This window comes from Mobula birostris, chromosome 3 (assembly GCF_030028105.1).
Source record: "Mobula birostris isolate sMobBir1 chromosome 3, sMobBir1.hap1, whole genome shotgun sequence".
Lineage (NCBI taxonomy): Eukaryota > Metazoa > Chordata > Chondrichthyes > Myliobatiformes > Myliobatidae > Mobula > Mobula birostris.
The window spans coordinates 195840816-195859301 of record NC_092372.1 but is presented as its reverse complement, the minus strand read 5'-3'; the positions used below and the strand labels follow the sequence as shown (position 1 = coordinate 195859301).

The following is an 18486-nucleotide window of genomic DNA, read 5'->3' as shown; positions in this document are numbered from 1 at the left end:
TATTCAGTCTATTGTATGTGAAGCTGAGCAAGGTGCGCCTAGTATACGAGCAACTGTCAATTTTCATTGGTAGTTCCGGTTCATTAGTTTAGGGAGGCACGGTAGCGTAATGCTATTACAGTGCCAGTGAACTGGGTTTAATTCCACCGCTGTCTGTAAGTAGTTTACACGTTATAACAGTGTGTTTCCTTCAGATGCTCCGATTTCCTCCCACCTTCTAAAGATGTGTGAGTTACTAGGTTAATTAGTCAAATGTGTGTAATTGGGCAGCACCAGCTAGTAGGGCCAGAAGGGTCTGTTCCAGTGTTGAGTCTGGAAAGATAAGTTCCATATCAATGCATATTTTATTTTAACATCAGTGTTGTTTTGTTCCATCATGACCTTTCTGCTCATACAGTCAAAAAGCACCGCAATCCCATTGGTCTGAAATTGACTTCTATAACTAAACACAGATATGGCAAAAGTCATACCCGGTTCCTGCACTTGTTTGCTGTCCAGTGTTCCCCCAACTAGATTTAAACAGTGCTGTTCAGTAAAGCATTCAATCCACACAGGGTAGACACAAACTCAAGACTTTAGAAAAGATGGAGGAGAGTTCTTCAGAAAGCCTGCATAGATAAGGGGCACAAACAGTTAAAGGCATTAATTGCCAATCTCAGGTCAAAGTAATTGAGGGATTCACAACACAAAGGTGAAGTTTATGGAGGGCGGAGGAAGAAAACACTCTGTCCTGGGATTAGGTGTCTGGTGATGTTGAATGCAAACAAATTCCCCACAAACAAACAATTAACCAACACACATTCAACAAGATTTTCCTTGGAATTGCTCTCATTCCATTGGCATTAGACTGCTGCAGACATTGAAGACATGAGATTATTAATGTCCTCCCACTGAACAAATCCCAGCAGATTGAGAGCAGCCCCAGGAGTTTTACTGGCCAGTGTCCAAAGCTGTACATGAATACTTCGCCACGGGTATCGACAACAGTACTGAGAAGGGAGATAGGTGGTTGAAATGATAACCAAATTCAATTTATATTTCAGAATTCTTTACAGCAGATTTAAATAATACAAAGAACAAGGAAATAATCAGTTTCAGAGGTACAATTGTGCTAAGCATCTACTTCATGAATCACAGTAATAAGAAGAATTTATATTTGTGTGTTACCTGTTTTTATGTTCAGATTTTCACTGTAATGAATCACTTGGCATGGAATCTGGCAAAATTCACGCAGATCAAATTTTGAGTTCCAGCGATTACAACATATACTGGTCATCAGAAAGATCAAGACTAAGTTACCCGGAAAACGCGTGGACACCATCAGAAGACTCTAACAAAGAATGGATACAGGTAATCACAACCACAGGATTTCACTTGGCTCAGAATGTCATGAGTAAAGCAAGGTCTGTGCCCTGTTGTTATTTGAGAGGTTTGCAACTGAAGACAATGTCCAGCTTTGAACTGCAAAGGAAAATATCTCTAATCCAAACTTCAAAGAAGATTTCTGACTGTGTAATTTTCTGCAATCACAATCACAAACTTGAGACCCAAAGGAAAATACCATATAGCACACTGTCATCAGTTCCATCATTTTTCTCTCTGTTTTAACCAGCAAAAATCGTATCTGTCATGCTGAGAAATCAGTGCTGGGGATGGGTAGCCCAGTATTGTCATCTACCTCTCCCCCATCAGCTACTGGAAGCACCCTTTGACATGGATGATATCTGTATGCTTTCTACTCCAACTGGGTGATAGTTTCCACATCATCACTGGGGAAACGTTGTTCTGTATTGACAGTGCATATATACAGGCAAGGAGTGCTCACACACTGCTGTCAATGTAATTTTGTGGAGTTGCTGACAAGTCATCAGCCCATGATATATTCTCCCCACTTCCATTGACCTGAATGCTATAATATTGTTTTCATTTGATAAAGGGGAGATTTTGAGTCCTTAGCTATGAAATTGCCTTGAATTTTGAAAATAGAAGTAGCCTATATGATTGTAAAAATGACACTTGTGCTGGGCAAGCACCACAAGAATTGTTTTGAAGTTGGTTGAAGGAGATAATTAGAAAAGATTAAGGGGTAAAGTGGGCAATTCTCAAAATTGACTGCAAGAAAATAGGAAAAAAAACAGATTGTTTCCAGGGGTAGGAATTGAAGGGGAAATGTCTTTCTTTGGAATCAGAATGAATAGTTTGATAGGTTATCAGTGGAAAGGAGGAAAATTGAGACAGGCTGGCTAACTAGGGTTTATTACTGATGTGGATGATAAACGTAACTAGTTAGGCTGTTTCCCCATTGTTACTTGGCAAAGTATTGGACTGGTTATAGGGGAATACTAATTTGATCCATTGGGTACATTTGCATCTTTACACATGTAATTCACATAGATAGCTAGTAAATAAAAAGGTTCTTGCTAAGCTGCACTTGAGTGATACATTTGTAGTGGTGAGCTTAAAACCTGAAATGAGATTGACAATATTTATTACTGAGGTTTGAATGTGATTAATAATAACAGAAGCCACTATTCTAACATGAAAGATTAAACGTTTAAAAGATTTTTACAAAGTAATTTTGATGGTGAAGTGCAATTCAAAAGATGAAAGAAGAAAACATACCTTTGGAAAATAAAATTATTTCCATTGGGAATTTTCAGACAGAAAAGTTTTAACATTTTACAGACTAATACAAATGTGTTACTGGGAAGTCTGGTGGTGTCCATTTCCTTGCTATTCAAACTTCAGCTACTTCAAAGCATAGAATGGGCAATATTCCAGAGAGTGCATCCCAAGCATTGGCCGTGACTGAGACACATGGCCACAGGGGCCCAGAAAGGATGGTCTAAGCCCTGGTAACGCCATTCTCTTAATGTTTACAAGTCTCAAGCAGTTAGCCGGGAGAGACCTCTTTGATATCCTTCCCAAAAATCTTGGAGCATTTTTGTTGTTGGGGATGGCAGCACACAATCATCATATCACTGTTTTGTAATGTGGTCTCAGGGTTTAACTTGTGTAGGCTATAAATATAGTTGGAACGATTGATGTCTATTAGCTCCTGGATTCACTCTCATTTTCAAAGTGGTGGGGGGAAACGAGGCAGCTGTTGGCTAATCCTGGAATTCAGCCTGGTCACAACCTTCCCAATGGGGTGACAGCAGACTTTTAAATCATTTTGCAATTATAATGTGCACACAGGCAGAACATCTTTCAAAAAAATTATCAAATCAACTAATTTCACAGGACAAAATATATATCCATCTCAAAGCACAAAGAACCACAATACTTCTAATGTAATAGCAGGCCTAATCTCCAGAACCAATCAGCTGTCAGGGTAAGAGGTCCCACATCTGTTTTCAGTCTAGGTCTAATTCTGCTCTTTGTATTGACTTTATAATTTAAAGCTCTGTTTTTATTAATCTTACAGTAGAGGCCCAAGGAAGATAGACATGAAATTCATTACTGAATTTGGTTGTATTGATTCAGATTAAGGGCCATTCTTGAGATGCCAGAGAGTAGCGTGTCTTTGCTGTCAGCTAGTTAAACTGCATCTTGTAAAAAAATATATAATTTGTTATGTCCCTTTCAACTACAAAGATGTTCAAACCATGTGCATTTTTCCATCTGGAGCCAAACTGATTTAAAGGAAAATCATCTTCTCAGGAAAAAAAAGTGTTTGCTGAACTATAGGGGAAAATAAACACCCAGAAATACTTACAAGTGTTTGTATTTTCAAAAAATGAAATCTCAGTGTTTGAATATTAATGTCAATCTTATATTAGTTACCCATTGCCATGAACTCAAGAAGATAATTCAGATTCAGATTCATTTATTTATCAGATGTATATGAAAACAAAGAGTGAAATGCATTGTTTCTGTTAACAACCAAACACAGCCTAATGATGTGCTGGGAGCAGCCCGTATGTCACCACACACTCCAATGCCAGCAAGGCAAGTTCACAATGTTCAGCAGAACAACACAAGCAATAATAACAACAAAACAACCACAGCAACAAAACCAGCCCCTCCAACCCCTCCCCCCCCCCCACACACACACACACACACACGTCTCTATTTGCAAGACAGGCTGCTTCCAGCCTCCACAGTCTTGCAAACATTGGGCCTTCAACTTCTGGACATGTCCACCAGGACTTCCACTATCTCAACTTCCAGACTGGCTGACTTTGGTTTTCAATCGTCGGTATCAAGCCCTGGACTTAATGATCATGTGACCCTAAACTCTGGAGCTTTGAACCTGGGAGTTAACCAGCCCTCCTCCATGGGATCAACCAACTTCGGTCATAGACCATGTAGATCATCGGACTTCATCCAACTGACCTGATACCCATCCATGGTGAATGCTGGCCTTCGACTGTGGAACGCTCTGACTAATCTCAACCTCCCCCTCATCTGTGTTCCTAAACCCTAATCTGACCCTTAATCCCCATGTCTCTGAACCATCCTTACGAACATAAGAACCAATTACGTCTGAGCCACAGCCTCAATAGACATCGCAGCTCAGCACCATCTTGATCAGAAGAATTTAGTGGCTGATCTCAGTGGAGGCCATCTGGAAAGTCTCTCTGAAAAAACCCACAATGGAAGAGTTGAATTTTCACACCACACCCATTGCTTATTGGTGATTATAGATGGTCTCTTCCTTAAACATGGTTGTCTATGTAATGATAGCTGCAAAGTGAGAAGTGCCAGTATTTTGACCTAATCATAATCTAGGAATATCTGGATAGCAAAGATGCATACATTGGGATGTTCTTTATCTACTACAGCTCAGCACTCAATATAATCATCCCCTCAAAACCAAGTAGTAAGCTTCAAGATCTTGGTCTCGATACCTCCTTATGCAATTGGATTCAATTTCCTCATATGCAGACCCCAGTCAGTCTGGATTGGCAACATCTCCACAATCTCCTTCAGCACAGGTGCACCACAAGGCTGCTCTACTTTATCTACACTTATGACTATGTGGCAAAGCATGGCTTCAATGCAAATATTTGAGTTTGCTGAAGACACCTGCTGCCATTGGCCGAATCAAAGGTAGTGATGAGTCAGCTTGTAGGAAGGAGACTGAAAATCTAGCTAAGTGGAGCCACTACAACAGTCTCTCACTCAATGTCAGCAAGACCAAGGAGCTGATTATTGGCTGTGGAAGGAGGAAACTAGAGATCCACGAGCCAGTTCTCATTGGGGGATCAGAGGTGGAGAGGGTCAGAGGACCTGTCCTGGGACCAGCACATAAGTGCAATTACAAAGAAAGCATAGTAGTGCCTCTATTTTCTTTGAAGTTTGCACAGATTCATCATGGTATTTAAAACTTTGACAAACTTCTATAGATGCGTGGTAGACAATCTATTGATTGGCTGCATCACAGCCTGGTATGGAAACATCAAAGCCCTTGATTGGAAAATCCTATAAAAAGTAGTGGATAAACCCCAGTCTGTCATGGGTAAACTCTCCCCACCAATGAGTACATCTACACGGAGTGTTGTTGCAGGAAAGCAGCATCTATCATCAGGGACCCCGACAACCCAGGATATGCTCTTTTCTCACTTCTGCCATCAGTAAGAAGGTACAGGAGCATTGGGACATGCACCACCAGGTTCAGGAATAGTTATTACCCCTCAACCATCAGGCTGTTGAATGAGTGGGGATAATTTCACTCAACTTCCCTTGCCCAATTACTGACCTTTTCCCACAACCTATGGATTCACTTTCAAGGACTCTTCATCTCATGTTCTCAATATTTATTGCCTATTTATATATTATGATTATTTTTCTTTTGTATTTGCAGTTTGTTGTATTTTGCACATTGGTTGTTTGTTCACTCTGTTAGGTGTGGTCTTTCATTGATTCTATTATGGTTTTTGGATATACTGAGAAAGAGGAGAAAGAAAGGAAGAAAATAAATTTCACGGTTATATATGATGACATATATCTACTTAGATAATAAATTTACTTTGAACATTGAACTTTAAGTAATACATTCTCCTCTTTTGATAACTTTCCCTAGTTCACTAGTTCAAGTTTAATTGTCATTCAACCACACATGAATGCTCATGAATACAGTCAAATGAAACACCGTTACTCCAGGGCCAAAGTCCAAAACACAGTACCAACAATCATACACAGCACAAGGCACATATAACACATATAAGATAGTGCCATGATCCTCTCCCTTCTCCAGCCTTGTATCCCTTTTGTCAATCAACTTTCCAGCTCTTAGCTTCGTCCCTCCCACTCCTGTCTTCTCCTATCATTTCGGATCTCCCCGCTCCCCCTCCTACTTTCAAATCTCTTACTATCTCTTCTTTCAGTTAGTCCTGACGAAGGGTCTCGGCCTGAAACGTCGACTGTACCTCTTCCTAGAGATGCTGCCTGGCCTGCTGCGTTCCACCAGCATTTTGTGAGTGCCATGAATGTTGCAGCAGTCTGCAGCAGACCACAGTACAGCTTGTCTTTTGCCAAGCGAACACTGGGGGGCAGCACTGACTCCAGTTTTGATGCTGCACTACACCGCCTTCAGTGGAGAGCACCAATTCTGACAGCCCTCTGCTGGGCGACGCCCCGGTTTGAGGCCTTGTCCTCACTACAACTGAGGCCCCACAACTCCTTCACCGTATGCTCCCATCGCCCACCGATAAATCAGTCAATTGGACTTGCAGCGTTCTGCATTACAATGTTGATTGGCCTTCTGTCTAGCGATGACAAGACAACCTACAGAGGAGGCATTAACACCCTGACACCGTGGTGCTAAGATAACAACCTCTCCCTCAAGGTCCAAAAAACAAAAGAGCTGATCGCAGATTATAGGAGGAATGGAGATTATAGGAGGCCCAGTCAACATCAATGGGGCTGCAGTTGAGAGGGTGAGTTCCCCAGTATACACATCACCGAAGATCTCACTTGGACTGTACACATTGGCTGTGTGGCAAAAAAAAAGCACAACAGCGTCTCTTCCACTTCAGGCTACTGAAGAAGTTCCGCATGAGCTCCCAAATTCTCAAGACCTTCTACAGGGGCACAATTGAGAGGATCCTGACTGGCTGTATCTCCGCCTGGTACAGGAAATGCAAAAACCTTGATCGCTGGGCTCTGCAGAGAGTGGTACAGACAGCCCAGCACATTTGTGGATGTGAACTTCCCTCCATTGAGGACATTTACAGCAGCAGGTGCAGAGTGAAGGCCTGGAAAATCATCGGGGTCACCAGTCACCCCAACCATAAACTGTTTCAGCTGCTTCCGTCTGGCAAACGGTACCGCACCATTAAAACCAGGACCAGCAGAATAGGGAACAGCTTCTTTCTCCAAGCCATTAGACTTATAAATTCACATGTCTGAACACTGCAACGCAGTCATAACACAAAGATTTTTACTCCGTCATATTATGGGGCGGATGTAAGATTTAAATAAATCCTATTCAATTAAAATGTCCAACAAAGTGTTGCCATCACAAGGAAAGCGACTAAGATGATCACTCGCTGTTAAACTGCACACTGCCTTCACACACCAACTCCTCCAACGTCTCCCTGTCACAGGCAGCAGCATGATCCGCATCGTCCAGCTCCTTCAGTTTCTCCACCAAGAAGCAACCCTTCGATGGGGTATATCTGACATACATTAAGTTCTTAATGTCCAGCAGGGCCTTGCAATTGTTAAAAAAATACGTTTAAAAGGGACAATAACACCTTTGGTTGGCCGCAAAGAATCAGCTGTGATCGAACACGCTGCCATCTAACTGGAAGTCACCAGAAGCAACATGTCTCTTCACAAATAGAATGAGCCTTAATACTGAAGCGATAGAGCTCGTGGTTAAGAAACTGGACTAGCAGCTTGAATATTTGCATGGACAATTAAAGAGTGACATGGAGAATATACAGAATTATGAACAGTTTTGGGCTCCTCAACTAAGAAAAGAGGTGTTGGCATTGGAGAGGGTTCAGAGGAGGTTCACAAGGATAATTCTGGGAATGAAAGGGTTATCATACGAGGAATGTTTGATGGCTCTGGGTCTGTACTCGCTGGAATTCAGAAGGATGAGGGAGGATCTCATTGAAACCTTCTGAATGTTGAAAGGCCTAGTCAGACAAGATGTGGAAAGGATGTTTCCCATGGTGGGGAAGCCTAGGACAAGAGGGCACAACCTCAGGAAAGAGGGGTGCCCATATAAACAGAGATGTGGAGAAATTTCTTCGGTCAGAGGGTGGTGAATTTGTGGAATTTATTACCAAAGGCAGCTGTGGAGGCCAGGTTGCTGGGTGTATTTAAGGCAGAGCTTGATAGGTTCTTGATTGGACAAGGCATCAAAGATTATGGGGAGAAGGCCAGGGAATGGGGCTAAGGAGGTGAAAAAAGGATCAGCCATGATTGAATGGCGGAGCAGACTGGATGAGCCAAGTGGCCTAATTCTGCTCCTACATCTGATGGTCTTATGATCTAATTGAATAATTCAATAAATCTGGATATGTTTCAAAGTAAATCACGATAACTATTCCATTTTTTAACAAGAAGAGCCAATTCACTGATTTCGGAAAGAGGAGGAGATCTTGCATCTGATGCCATTCTGTTCTATATGTGACTGACTCTCGACTGTTTTCCTCAGTTCTGGAGCAGTTAGGAATTGACAGTAAATAATGGCATTACCAGTTAATTCCACATCTTGTGAATGAGCATGTATAAAATAAATGACTAAACATAAAACACATCCACATCACCCCCTTTCATCCAAAACAACCAGATAGAGTTTACTTTCCTTTCATCAGCCTGCTTGTGCAGCTCCAAGTGGCAGCAACAAATGCAATTCCTTGTTTCTAGTGCTCAGAAATGTATCTATGTTGTATAGCTTCAAAGAATGGTTGTTGTTGCTAGGTGAAGGATACTGATTGTGCATTGATCAGAAGGAACAGGACTTTTGCTAATGGTGTAGATAGCATTATGAGATCAAAGTACAATGAATTTACTCCCAGGAATTTGCCCGACCAAGCTTTTGAATTCAGATGTCTACACATAGACGAATTGTGCTTTAATCTAAAACCTAATTATAGCATTACATTTTATTCATTTTTCTAATCCGTGCCTTTCGCAAGCTCCATGAGGACAATTAGTTTTCTCAACATACCAAGTTTGACATCTGCTGAATTTTCCTTAAACTAGCTTGGAAAAAGAGCTCCCAATTAAAGTATGACAACTGTTTTAGGTGACCAACTGAAATGCCTCATAGATACTGATTGTCTGTGGAGATTTGTGCCCTCAAAATAGATTATTTGTGATTTATTCTGTTTATTATAGATTCTTCTGCGTCATTTAGTCACTAAGATATGAAGCATCAATTAAACACAGTCGTTCATTATAGAGTCATAGAAAACGTAAAACAGAGAAGGATTCAATACAGCTCGTGTCTTCACATCAAATGTTCTTGTCCTCTAGTATAGCTCCATAGCCTTGTTGCTCACTGCCCCACAAGTATGCATTTGACTGTTTTTTTTAGTATAATAGTTTCTGCCTCAACCACTACTTCAGACAACATGTCCCAGTTCTGCTATCTTCTATGTGAAAAGAATTTCCTATTTCCATCTAATCCTCCTGTCAAATACAATCTGGGGCCCCAGGCTTTTGCTTCCTCTAAGCCATTCATAATATTATGCACCTCAACTCAATTTCACCTCTTTCCTCTGTCCAGATGTTCCAGTTCTCAATAATCTACCCAGCACCTCATTCAGTGTAAATACATCTTTCTTGTGATGCAGTGACCAGAAGCATATTAAGTACTTAAACCGTGCAGTGTGGCAGTTAAAAGCTTTGAGCAAGGGACACGGTGCTATAACCATTAACCAGGAGGCATAGCCACAAAGGGTGTAGTGACATTTTCATTCCCGAAATAGATGTCCTGTTAACTTGTATGTTTACTTACAGAATATAACCATGTAAATCAGAATATAACCATATCAACCTAGAACTGATATACACAATAACATTATTGCACTGTGCTCTGTTCACTAGGCTCTCTGTTCTTTGATTTTTATTCACCTTCTCTGACCATGCTGTTTGCTGTGTCAGTGTCACAATGGAACTTCCGTTTCATGCAGCTACCAGTCCTTGTCTGCATTTCAAGGTCCAAGTCAGAGATGAGTTTAGTGTCATATGCATAAATATGTGTATGTACACGTGAAATGAAAAGCTGGCATGACAGTATTCACAAGAAAAATATAACAAGCCTAAATTATGTCTGTCTGTCTGTCTAGGTACCATATCCAATGCGGACTTTGGTGACCATGGTTTTCCATATACATCTATCCTTCGTTTTTTGGATGACTTCCATTTCCTCGATGTGCAGCCACCTGGCTAGGCTTTTGATGTACATAAGCTGAGGTCTTCCTCTAAGTTTGTTCCCCTCGATCTTTCCAGAGAGTATGAGTTTTTCTAATTCATCTTTCCGCATGATGTGTCCTAGGAATCTGAGTTGTCTTTCTCTTATTGTTGGTACGAGTGATCGAACTGCTTGGGCTCTTCTGAGAACTTCTTCATTTGATGTGTGTGTGGTCCATGACATTTTTAATATTCTCCTGTAGAACCATAATTCAGCTGCTTCTTGTCTCTTTTCCATTGCTGGAGAAATGGTCCAGCATTCACTTCCATAAGTCAGGATAGAATAAATGTAGCACTGCAGTATTCTGCTTTTAGTGTACGTGCTCATCTTTCTGTCTGTTAATATGGTCTTCATTTTTTGGAAAGCTTCTTTCACCATTGTTATTCTGTATTTGATATCTGTGTCTCACCTACCTTTACGTTATTAGGCTGCCAAGATATTTGAATTTGTTGACTTGTTTGATGTTTGTATTTCCGATCCTGATCACACATTGTGGGATGTTTGTTTTCCATGCTTTCTGTCTTCTTGGTGTTGATTCAGAGGCCTCTGTGATTACTTTCTGCTGCCACTATAGTGAGTAGTTCTTGAAGTTTTGTTTCTGAGTCAGTTATTAGTACAATGTCATCAGCATATCTGATGTTATTTATATTATGGCCTCCAATTGTGAATCATTTGATGTCTTTGATACTTTTCAAGATATTTCCACTCTACAGGTTGAATAAGTCTGGTGAAAAGACACAACCTTGCCTGACTCCTCTCATGATATTCACATACTCACTCACTTCTCCTTCTGTTCTGATGGATGCTGTCTGGTCCCAGTATAAGTTTCTTAAGAAACGTATATCTTTCCCATCTATGTCAAGATCTTGAAGCATTTCCAGAAGATCTTGCTGTCTGACAGTGTCAAAAGCTTTTGTATAGTCAATGAAACATAGGTAGATGTCCTTTTGTACCTGGATGGCTCATTCACAGATCATCCATTGCATGAAAATTGCACTTCGGTCCCAGTGTTTTCCACAAAGCCGCATTGTTCTTTACTGATTTCTGGTTTTATACAGCGTCTTGCTCTCATCATAATTACTCTGAGAATAATTTTTCCCACGTGGCTCATCAGGCTTATTATATGATGTAACTCACACTCTGTTGCTCCCTCTTTCTTTGGAAGTGTGATGAACACTGATTTACTTAAATCATCAGGTATCTCCCCATGATCATAGATTTCATTTGCTATTTCTGTTACCTTCTCTATTCCAAAATCTTCTAAGGCCAGTATCATTTCAACAGCGATGTTGTCTGGACCAGTTGCTCTGTTATGTTTTGTTTCATTTATGGCTGCTCGAATTTCTGATTTTAGAATGCTAGGTCCTTCAAGATTCTTCTTTATGTTCGGTTTTTCTCCTCTTTGGTCTTCAAAAAGTTCTTTTGTATATTCTGTCCATCTGTTTAGGATTTCCTCTTTGTTCATAATTAAGGTGCCATCCTTTGCCTTGATGCATCCACTTGCTGAGCAAGGTAAGCTCCCCGTTAATTCTTTGATCTTATTGTGCATCAACTTTTTTCCAGGATTATGGGTTTGTAGCATTTCTATCTCTGAGCATTTCTCATTTAGCCATCTGTCTTTAGCTTCTCTGCATTTTCTTTTTATTGTCTTATCAAGTTGCTTGTATTCTTCACTGTCTCTTAGTTTGATGGTCTGTTTTTGTTGCATCAATTGTATTATATCTTCAGTTATCCGTTTCTTCTTACTTTTCCGTTCTTTTCATGGGGTGGTTTCTTTTGTAGCTACAATCATGGATTCCTTCAGTATGTCCCGGGAAGATTTGCCTCCTTCTTCCTGCAGCAATTGAAAATGGTTTTTCACCTTGATTGTGTATTCTGTTTTCAGATGAGGGTTGTTTTGTAGTTGTTGATAATCCAGTGGTTCTGATCTTTTTGGTTTCTTTAATTTTCTCATCTTTATTTTCATTTTGCAAATGACTGGTATGTGGTGGCTTCCACAGTCTGCTCCAAGGTAGCTTTTAGATTGAGTTATCGAGTTTTTGAATGTGTTATTGATTGTTATGTAGTTGATTTGATTTTTGTTGTTCCCATCTGGGCTTCTCCATGTCCATTTTCTTCTTGGATGTTGTTTAAACCAAGTGCTGGTGATTATCTGATTGTTTGTTTTACACCATGATATAAGCTTTTCTCCTCTTTCATTTCTTTCTCCCAATCCCTAGTCTCCAACAATATGGTCTTCTCTTCCCTCACCAGCTTTTGCATTGAAGTCACCCATGACTATGATGGCTTCTTGTGATTTGCATTCTTCTAGTGCTTTGTCTAGAGAGTGGTAGAAGGCATCAGTTTCTTCCTCTGAGCTTGTGGGTGCATATACTTGGATGATAGAGATGTTGTTTTGTTGTCTGTCTAGTTTGATCAGCATCATTCTGTCTGAGATATGCCAGTATCCTAGCAGGCTTTTGGATGTTTCTTTGTCTAAGATGATTGAAACACCCTTTTCATGTTTATCTCCACCAGAGTATATCATCTTGTAGTCGTCTGATTGGAATACCCCACTGCCTTTCCATCTTAGGCCGAGGATGCCAACTTCTAGTCTCTTCATTTCTAATTTTACGTTTTCTAGCTTACCAGCTTGGTGCAGGGTTGGAACATTCCAAGTGGCAATTCGCAGTCTCTTGTTTCTGCAGACAGTAGTGGTATGACAATCCGGGCTCACCTGTCTGTTTACATGATATCCCGTACCGAGCGGGGTGTCCGCACTATTTGGAAGTGGGCTGCCATTTATGCTGTTGGCTTCCCCTTGCTTGCTTCCAATGCAGTGTCTTTACAAGACGGGTGACCCTGACCATTGTCCTATTAAAAGGATCTACTGCTCAGCATCTGAGAAGCAGAAACCATCGATTGTGTTACTCACAACTTGCCTTCTGCTTCATCCTCCACCTGCATTCCGTGGCTTCACTGTAACCCAAGTAGGGAGGCTCACAGGTGCTGCACCTTGCCTAAGGGTGACCTGGCGGTAGCTGTGGTTAATGGTAACCTCATTACCTAAAGCAAATGCTCCACAGCCAGATGTAGTTTATCCTCATACCCAGGAGAGACCTAAATTATACAACTATTTATACCAATTAGTTACACTGCATTTGCTCCAGTTTAGCAGAGTCAGGAAATTTCCCCCTTCTTTTCTGTCTCTCCAGGTCATTGGATCTTTTACTGAGAAGATCCATTCTAATCTCATAGAGGAAAACTCCATTTGTATAATATAGGTTGCTTATCCCAGCTACAAAGTGCCAATCTGAGTTTCCCGAGGCAGATTCCTCAGTAGCTTTGTGCCTTCACAATTGTGTTTGCACCGTCGGTTTGGATCCTGGGTCACACTGACGGAGAGCCCCCCAGTAATGTACTGGTCATTAAACAAATACAGTTTTCTAACCATTTCTCTCTATTAGCACTGTTCCAGTGATCATCCTTCAATCTGGACTGACACGAGGCTTTGCTTCTAACACACACAGGAACCCCATTCTTTGCTTTCACCATTGAATGCTTGGTCTTTTGCTATTTTCCCTCTCTACTGTGCCAAGTGAAAGGCAAAGCTAAGTCCTCTGGGGAGAGGGCGCGCACATAAACTTTGCACAATTTATCTTTCCTTGCTTCACCATCTGTTGATTTTGAATGTGTTAGCCTCAAGTGCTCTACCAGTGTCTGCTCAGCACTATTGGAGTCCGAGTGCAGGATACCCTGATCATGAATATCTTAGGTTATATTCTATCGCCTTTTCCCCTAGAGTTTGCAATACTTCTCCTGATGTTACAACAGATCTCCTGGGGGTGCAACATTTCTCATGCTTGCTGTGTTTCTGCCGGTGTTTGCAACACTTTGTCCTGACATTTCCAACTCTTCTCTTGGTGCATGTAACATTTTTCCTGGAGTTTAAATACTTCTTCCATTCATAATTCTTCTAGTATTTGCAACACTTCTCCCAGAGTATGAAATGCTTCGCGTGTTTGGAACACTTCTTACAATGTTTGCAAAATTTCTCATGGAGTTGACAGTACTCTGCCAAACATCCGCACTTTTCCTGAGATTTGCGACACTTTTCCCAGAGATTACGATATTTCTCCAGGTGTTTGCAGCAGGTCTTCCCATATTTGCAATACTACTCGAGTTATATTCGACATTTCTGGTGTTCACAAAACTTATCAGTGTTGTTTGCAGGTGTTTGCAGTGTTTGCCACTCTTTGCCCATTATTGAAAACAATCCTGTCAAGCATTTGCAATACTTCTGGTGTTTACAATGTTTTTTCCCTGATATTGGAATGCTCCTCCCACTTTTCTCAGTGTTTGCAGTGTTTCTCCTGCTGCTTGCAACACTTCCCTCTGTGTTTGTAACACTTCTTCCTGTGACTGCAACATTTCTGCCAGAGTTTGTAATACCTCTCCTAGTGTTTGCAAGACTTCTCCCCGTGTTTGCAACACTTCCGCCTGTGTTTGCAACACTTTTCCCTGTATTTGTAACACCTCTGCTTGTGTTTGTAACATTTACCTCTGTGCTTGTAAAACTTTCTGCTGTGTTTGCAACGCTTTCCGCTGTGTTTGTAATACTTTTCTCTTTGTTTGTAACACTTCTCTGCATGGCTGCAGTACCTTTCCATGTTTGCAAACTTTTCCCAGTGTTTGCACACTTTTCCCCATGTTTGCAGCTCTTTCCCAGTGTTTGCAACTCTTTTCCCTGTGTCTGCAACTCTTTTCCCAGTGTCTGCAAACTTTTCCCAGTGTTTGCACACTTTTCCCTGTGTCTGCAACTCTTTTCCCAGTGTCTGCAACTCTTTTCCCAGTGTCTGCAAACTTTTCCCAGTGTTTGCACACTTTTCCCTGTGTCTGCAACTCTTTTCCCAGTGTCTGCAAACTTTTCCCAGTGTCTGCAACTCTTTTCCCAGTGTTTGCAACTCTTTTCCCTGTATTTGTAACTCTTTTCCCTGTGTTTGTAACACTTGTCCTTGTGTTTCCAACACTTCTCCACGTGTTTCCAACACTTACCCCTGTGCTTGTAGCGCTTTCCCTCATGTTTGTAACACTTTTCCCTGTGCTTGTAACACTTTTCCCTGTGCTTGTAACACTTCTCTCTGTATTTGTAACACTTCTCATGTGTTTGCAACACTTTCTCCTGTGTTTGTAACACTTTCCCCGTGTTTGTAACACTTTCCCCTGTGTTTGTAACACTTTTCCTTGTGTTTGTAACACTTTTCCTTGTGTTTGTAACACTTTTCCTTGTGTTTGTAACACTTCTCTGTGTGTTTGTAACACTTCTCATGGGTTTGCAACACTTTTCCCAGTGTTTGCACACTTTTTCCAGTGTTTGCAACTCTTTTCCCTGTGTTTATAACACTTCTCCCTGTGTTTGCAGCACTTCTCACTGTGTTTGTAACACCTCTCCATGTATGTAACACTTCTCTCCATATTTGCAAAGCTTCTCCCTGGTGTTTATAACACTTCCCTTGGAGTATGTAGCGCTTCTCCTCATTTTTGTAACACTTAACTGGAATTAACATGACATTGGTGGGACTTGCCAATATTATACCTGTAGCATCTCACCCTATTGTGAGCTGAATGCTACAGCATCCACGTTCATTACCATGTCCAAGCCTTTGATATGAATGGCTGTCTCAAGTCTACTTTTAAGTCTCCAGTGATTATATAGAATGATGTCCAACTTGCATTCCTCTTTGTTATTGTTATCTTTAGTGTTATTTGACAATTCTTTGTGGGCACTTGATAGTTTTATTTCTCTACAATGTGTCCGCCATGTTCTGTTTCCTTTTGCAACTTGGTAAATTGGTAAATTGACTTATTATTGTCACACGTACTGAGGTGCAGTGAAAAACTTGCATTGCATACTGTTCATACAGATCAGTTCATTACAACAATGCATTGAGTTAATACAAGGTAAAAAAAAATAAAAGAGGCGCAGATAAAATACAGAAAACTATAGTGTTGATGGACAATAAGGGTGTAAGGTCATAATGAAGTTGATTATGAGATCAATAGTCAATCCTATCATAGTAGGGAGCTGTTCAGTTGTCTTGTAACAGCAGAATACACTCTGCTCTTAAGTTGGAGCATGACACATCTGGACAGGATGTTTTCAATATAAGTTGATAAGGGTCAAAGAAGACATGCTAAATTTCTTTAGCTTGCTGAGGAAGCAGAGGGACTGATTAGTTTTCTTGGCCATGGTTAGACCAAGACAGGCTACTGGTGATGTTCAGTCCTAAGAAATTGAATCTGTCAACCCTCTTGACCTTAGCATTGTTGATGTAGACAGGAACATGTGCACTGCCCCCCTCCTGAGGTCATAACTAGCACTTTTGTTTTGTTGACATTGAGGGACAGATTATTGTTGTGACTATTATGACACCACCCATCCGCACCAGCTTCCGAGGTTTAGATGCTCAAACTCCCTAGAGTACGGATAGCTGGCACGGCCCCCTTAAAGATTCAGGAGAGTCCGGCTAATTGGCAATCATGTTTTGGGTGCCAGGGATTGAGCATTTAAGGAGCAACTGAACTGAGGTTCCGTGCTCAGTCATAAGCCTATTGGTGATTTCATCTAGCATTTGTCTTGTGCTCAGATTCTTGATCCAGTTTGAAATCGTATCTCAGTCTTAGCCTTGGGTACACCGGCATCTGGATCCAAGCCATCCTCATCACAATGACAGCATGCAACGAGCTCTGTCTCCTTCCTGTACTCTGACTCATCATTATTTGAGATACGTCCCGTTATAGCAGGATCATTTGCAAACTTCTCGATGGGCTTAGAACGGAATCTGGCCACACAACTGTGAATGTACAGGGAGTAGAGTAGAGGGCTGAGGAGGTTATCTGCTGGATGTTAAATTTTCTTGCAATTACAATGCAGGCTGCTTTAAATGGAGAGATAAAATTTACCTGATCTCCCTGCGTTGGTAACCTGACCTTTGTCATATGCTCCATTGTTTTCACACCTCTTGGGTTTCTTGGGAACCTGATTTCAGGCTTAATTTACACTTAATACTCAATGGTACAGTTCTTGATGGAGAAGATATGGCTAATACTGACATTACCGCACCACATCTGCATCTTGAGCTCCCAAAACTCCAACACATTTCCTTTACATTGCAGTTCTCATCACCTTTTCAAAAGTAATGACTTGTGTGTTTGAAGACATTAGCCTGCTTTTGCTTATCAATTCAAATATACATTGATACATTTCCAAACATTCGGTGCAAGGATGTTTCAAAATTATACTGTCTTACTCTGTCCTTCAGACTGAGATTGTAATCCCCAGTTTCATCTGATTCTGAGCATCAAAACTGTAACTTCAAAATAACCTGATCAGTGTTCAGTTGAAATGCACTTCTATCAACTCAATGATCTCATCAAATGGTTCTTTTCTTTTTGAAAAATGGTTGCCAGCTACGTTTCTAGTGCTGCATAAAAACTGGAGCCCATCTGTACTAATTAAATTTTTCCAGGTCACTGCACTTTGTTCTTTAACAGTGGCACCCATGGCCTCTACAATGTTATCAGCTCCAAGAGACATGGAGTACAGCAAGTAAATATAAACACCCCTAGCACTTTATTATAGATTGCATTTGTGCTATTTCTGCCATCTGTTTGTAGTTCCATTTTGTTTGTGCTAATTATACATCAGTTTTGAGCAATATTTTCTATTTCCTCATGTCTTTCGAAAATGTGCAAACTCTCCTACTTTTATTGTTTGCACTTTCGGACTTCCATATCTCCCAATCAATTCAGCAGAACTGTGGGCTCTTTTAAACAGATCTAAACAACGGCATCATTTTCACCCTCAATCGCTCACACAGGGAGCATCAAGTAAAGCACTGTGGTAGTCACAAAGTCGTCACCCAGAGCTGGTCTCATGGTGCAGCAATGTTGCAATGAATGATTAGGTGATATAGTCATTCAGATCAGAGCAACCCCACCATCCTTTAATTAATAGTTACCCTTGTATAACCACAGTTCTAAAACCAGGCATAATAAGAACATAAGACCATAAGACATAGAAATAGAATTCGGCCATTTTCATCCCATCGCGTCCAGTCATTATT

At 40.9% G+C, this 18486-nt stretch overlaps 1 protein-coding gene across 4 annotated transcripts in view; it reads left to right on the top strand.

The window, feature by feature from the left end:
• nrp1a (neuropilin 1a) overlaps nt 1-18486 on the top strand; it is a 195539-nt gene that overhangs the window by 109931 nt on the left and 67122 nt on the right. For all 4 annotated transcript variants that reach the window (XM_072253978.1, XM_072253977.1, XM_072253976.1 and 1 more), the window contains one exon: nt 1184-1350. In XM_072253978.1, coding sequence (XP_072110079.1) covers nt 1184-1350 — 167 coding nt within the window. The remainder of the gene's footprint in view (nt 1-1183; nt 1351-18486) is intronic.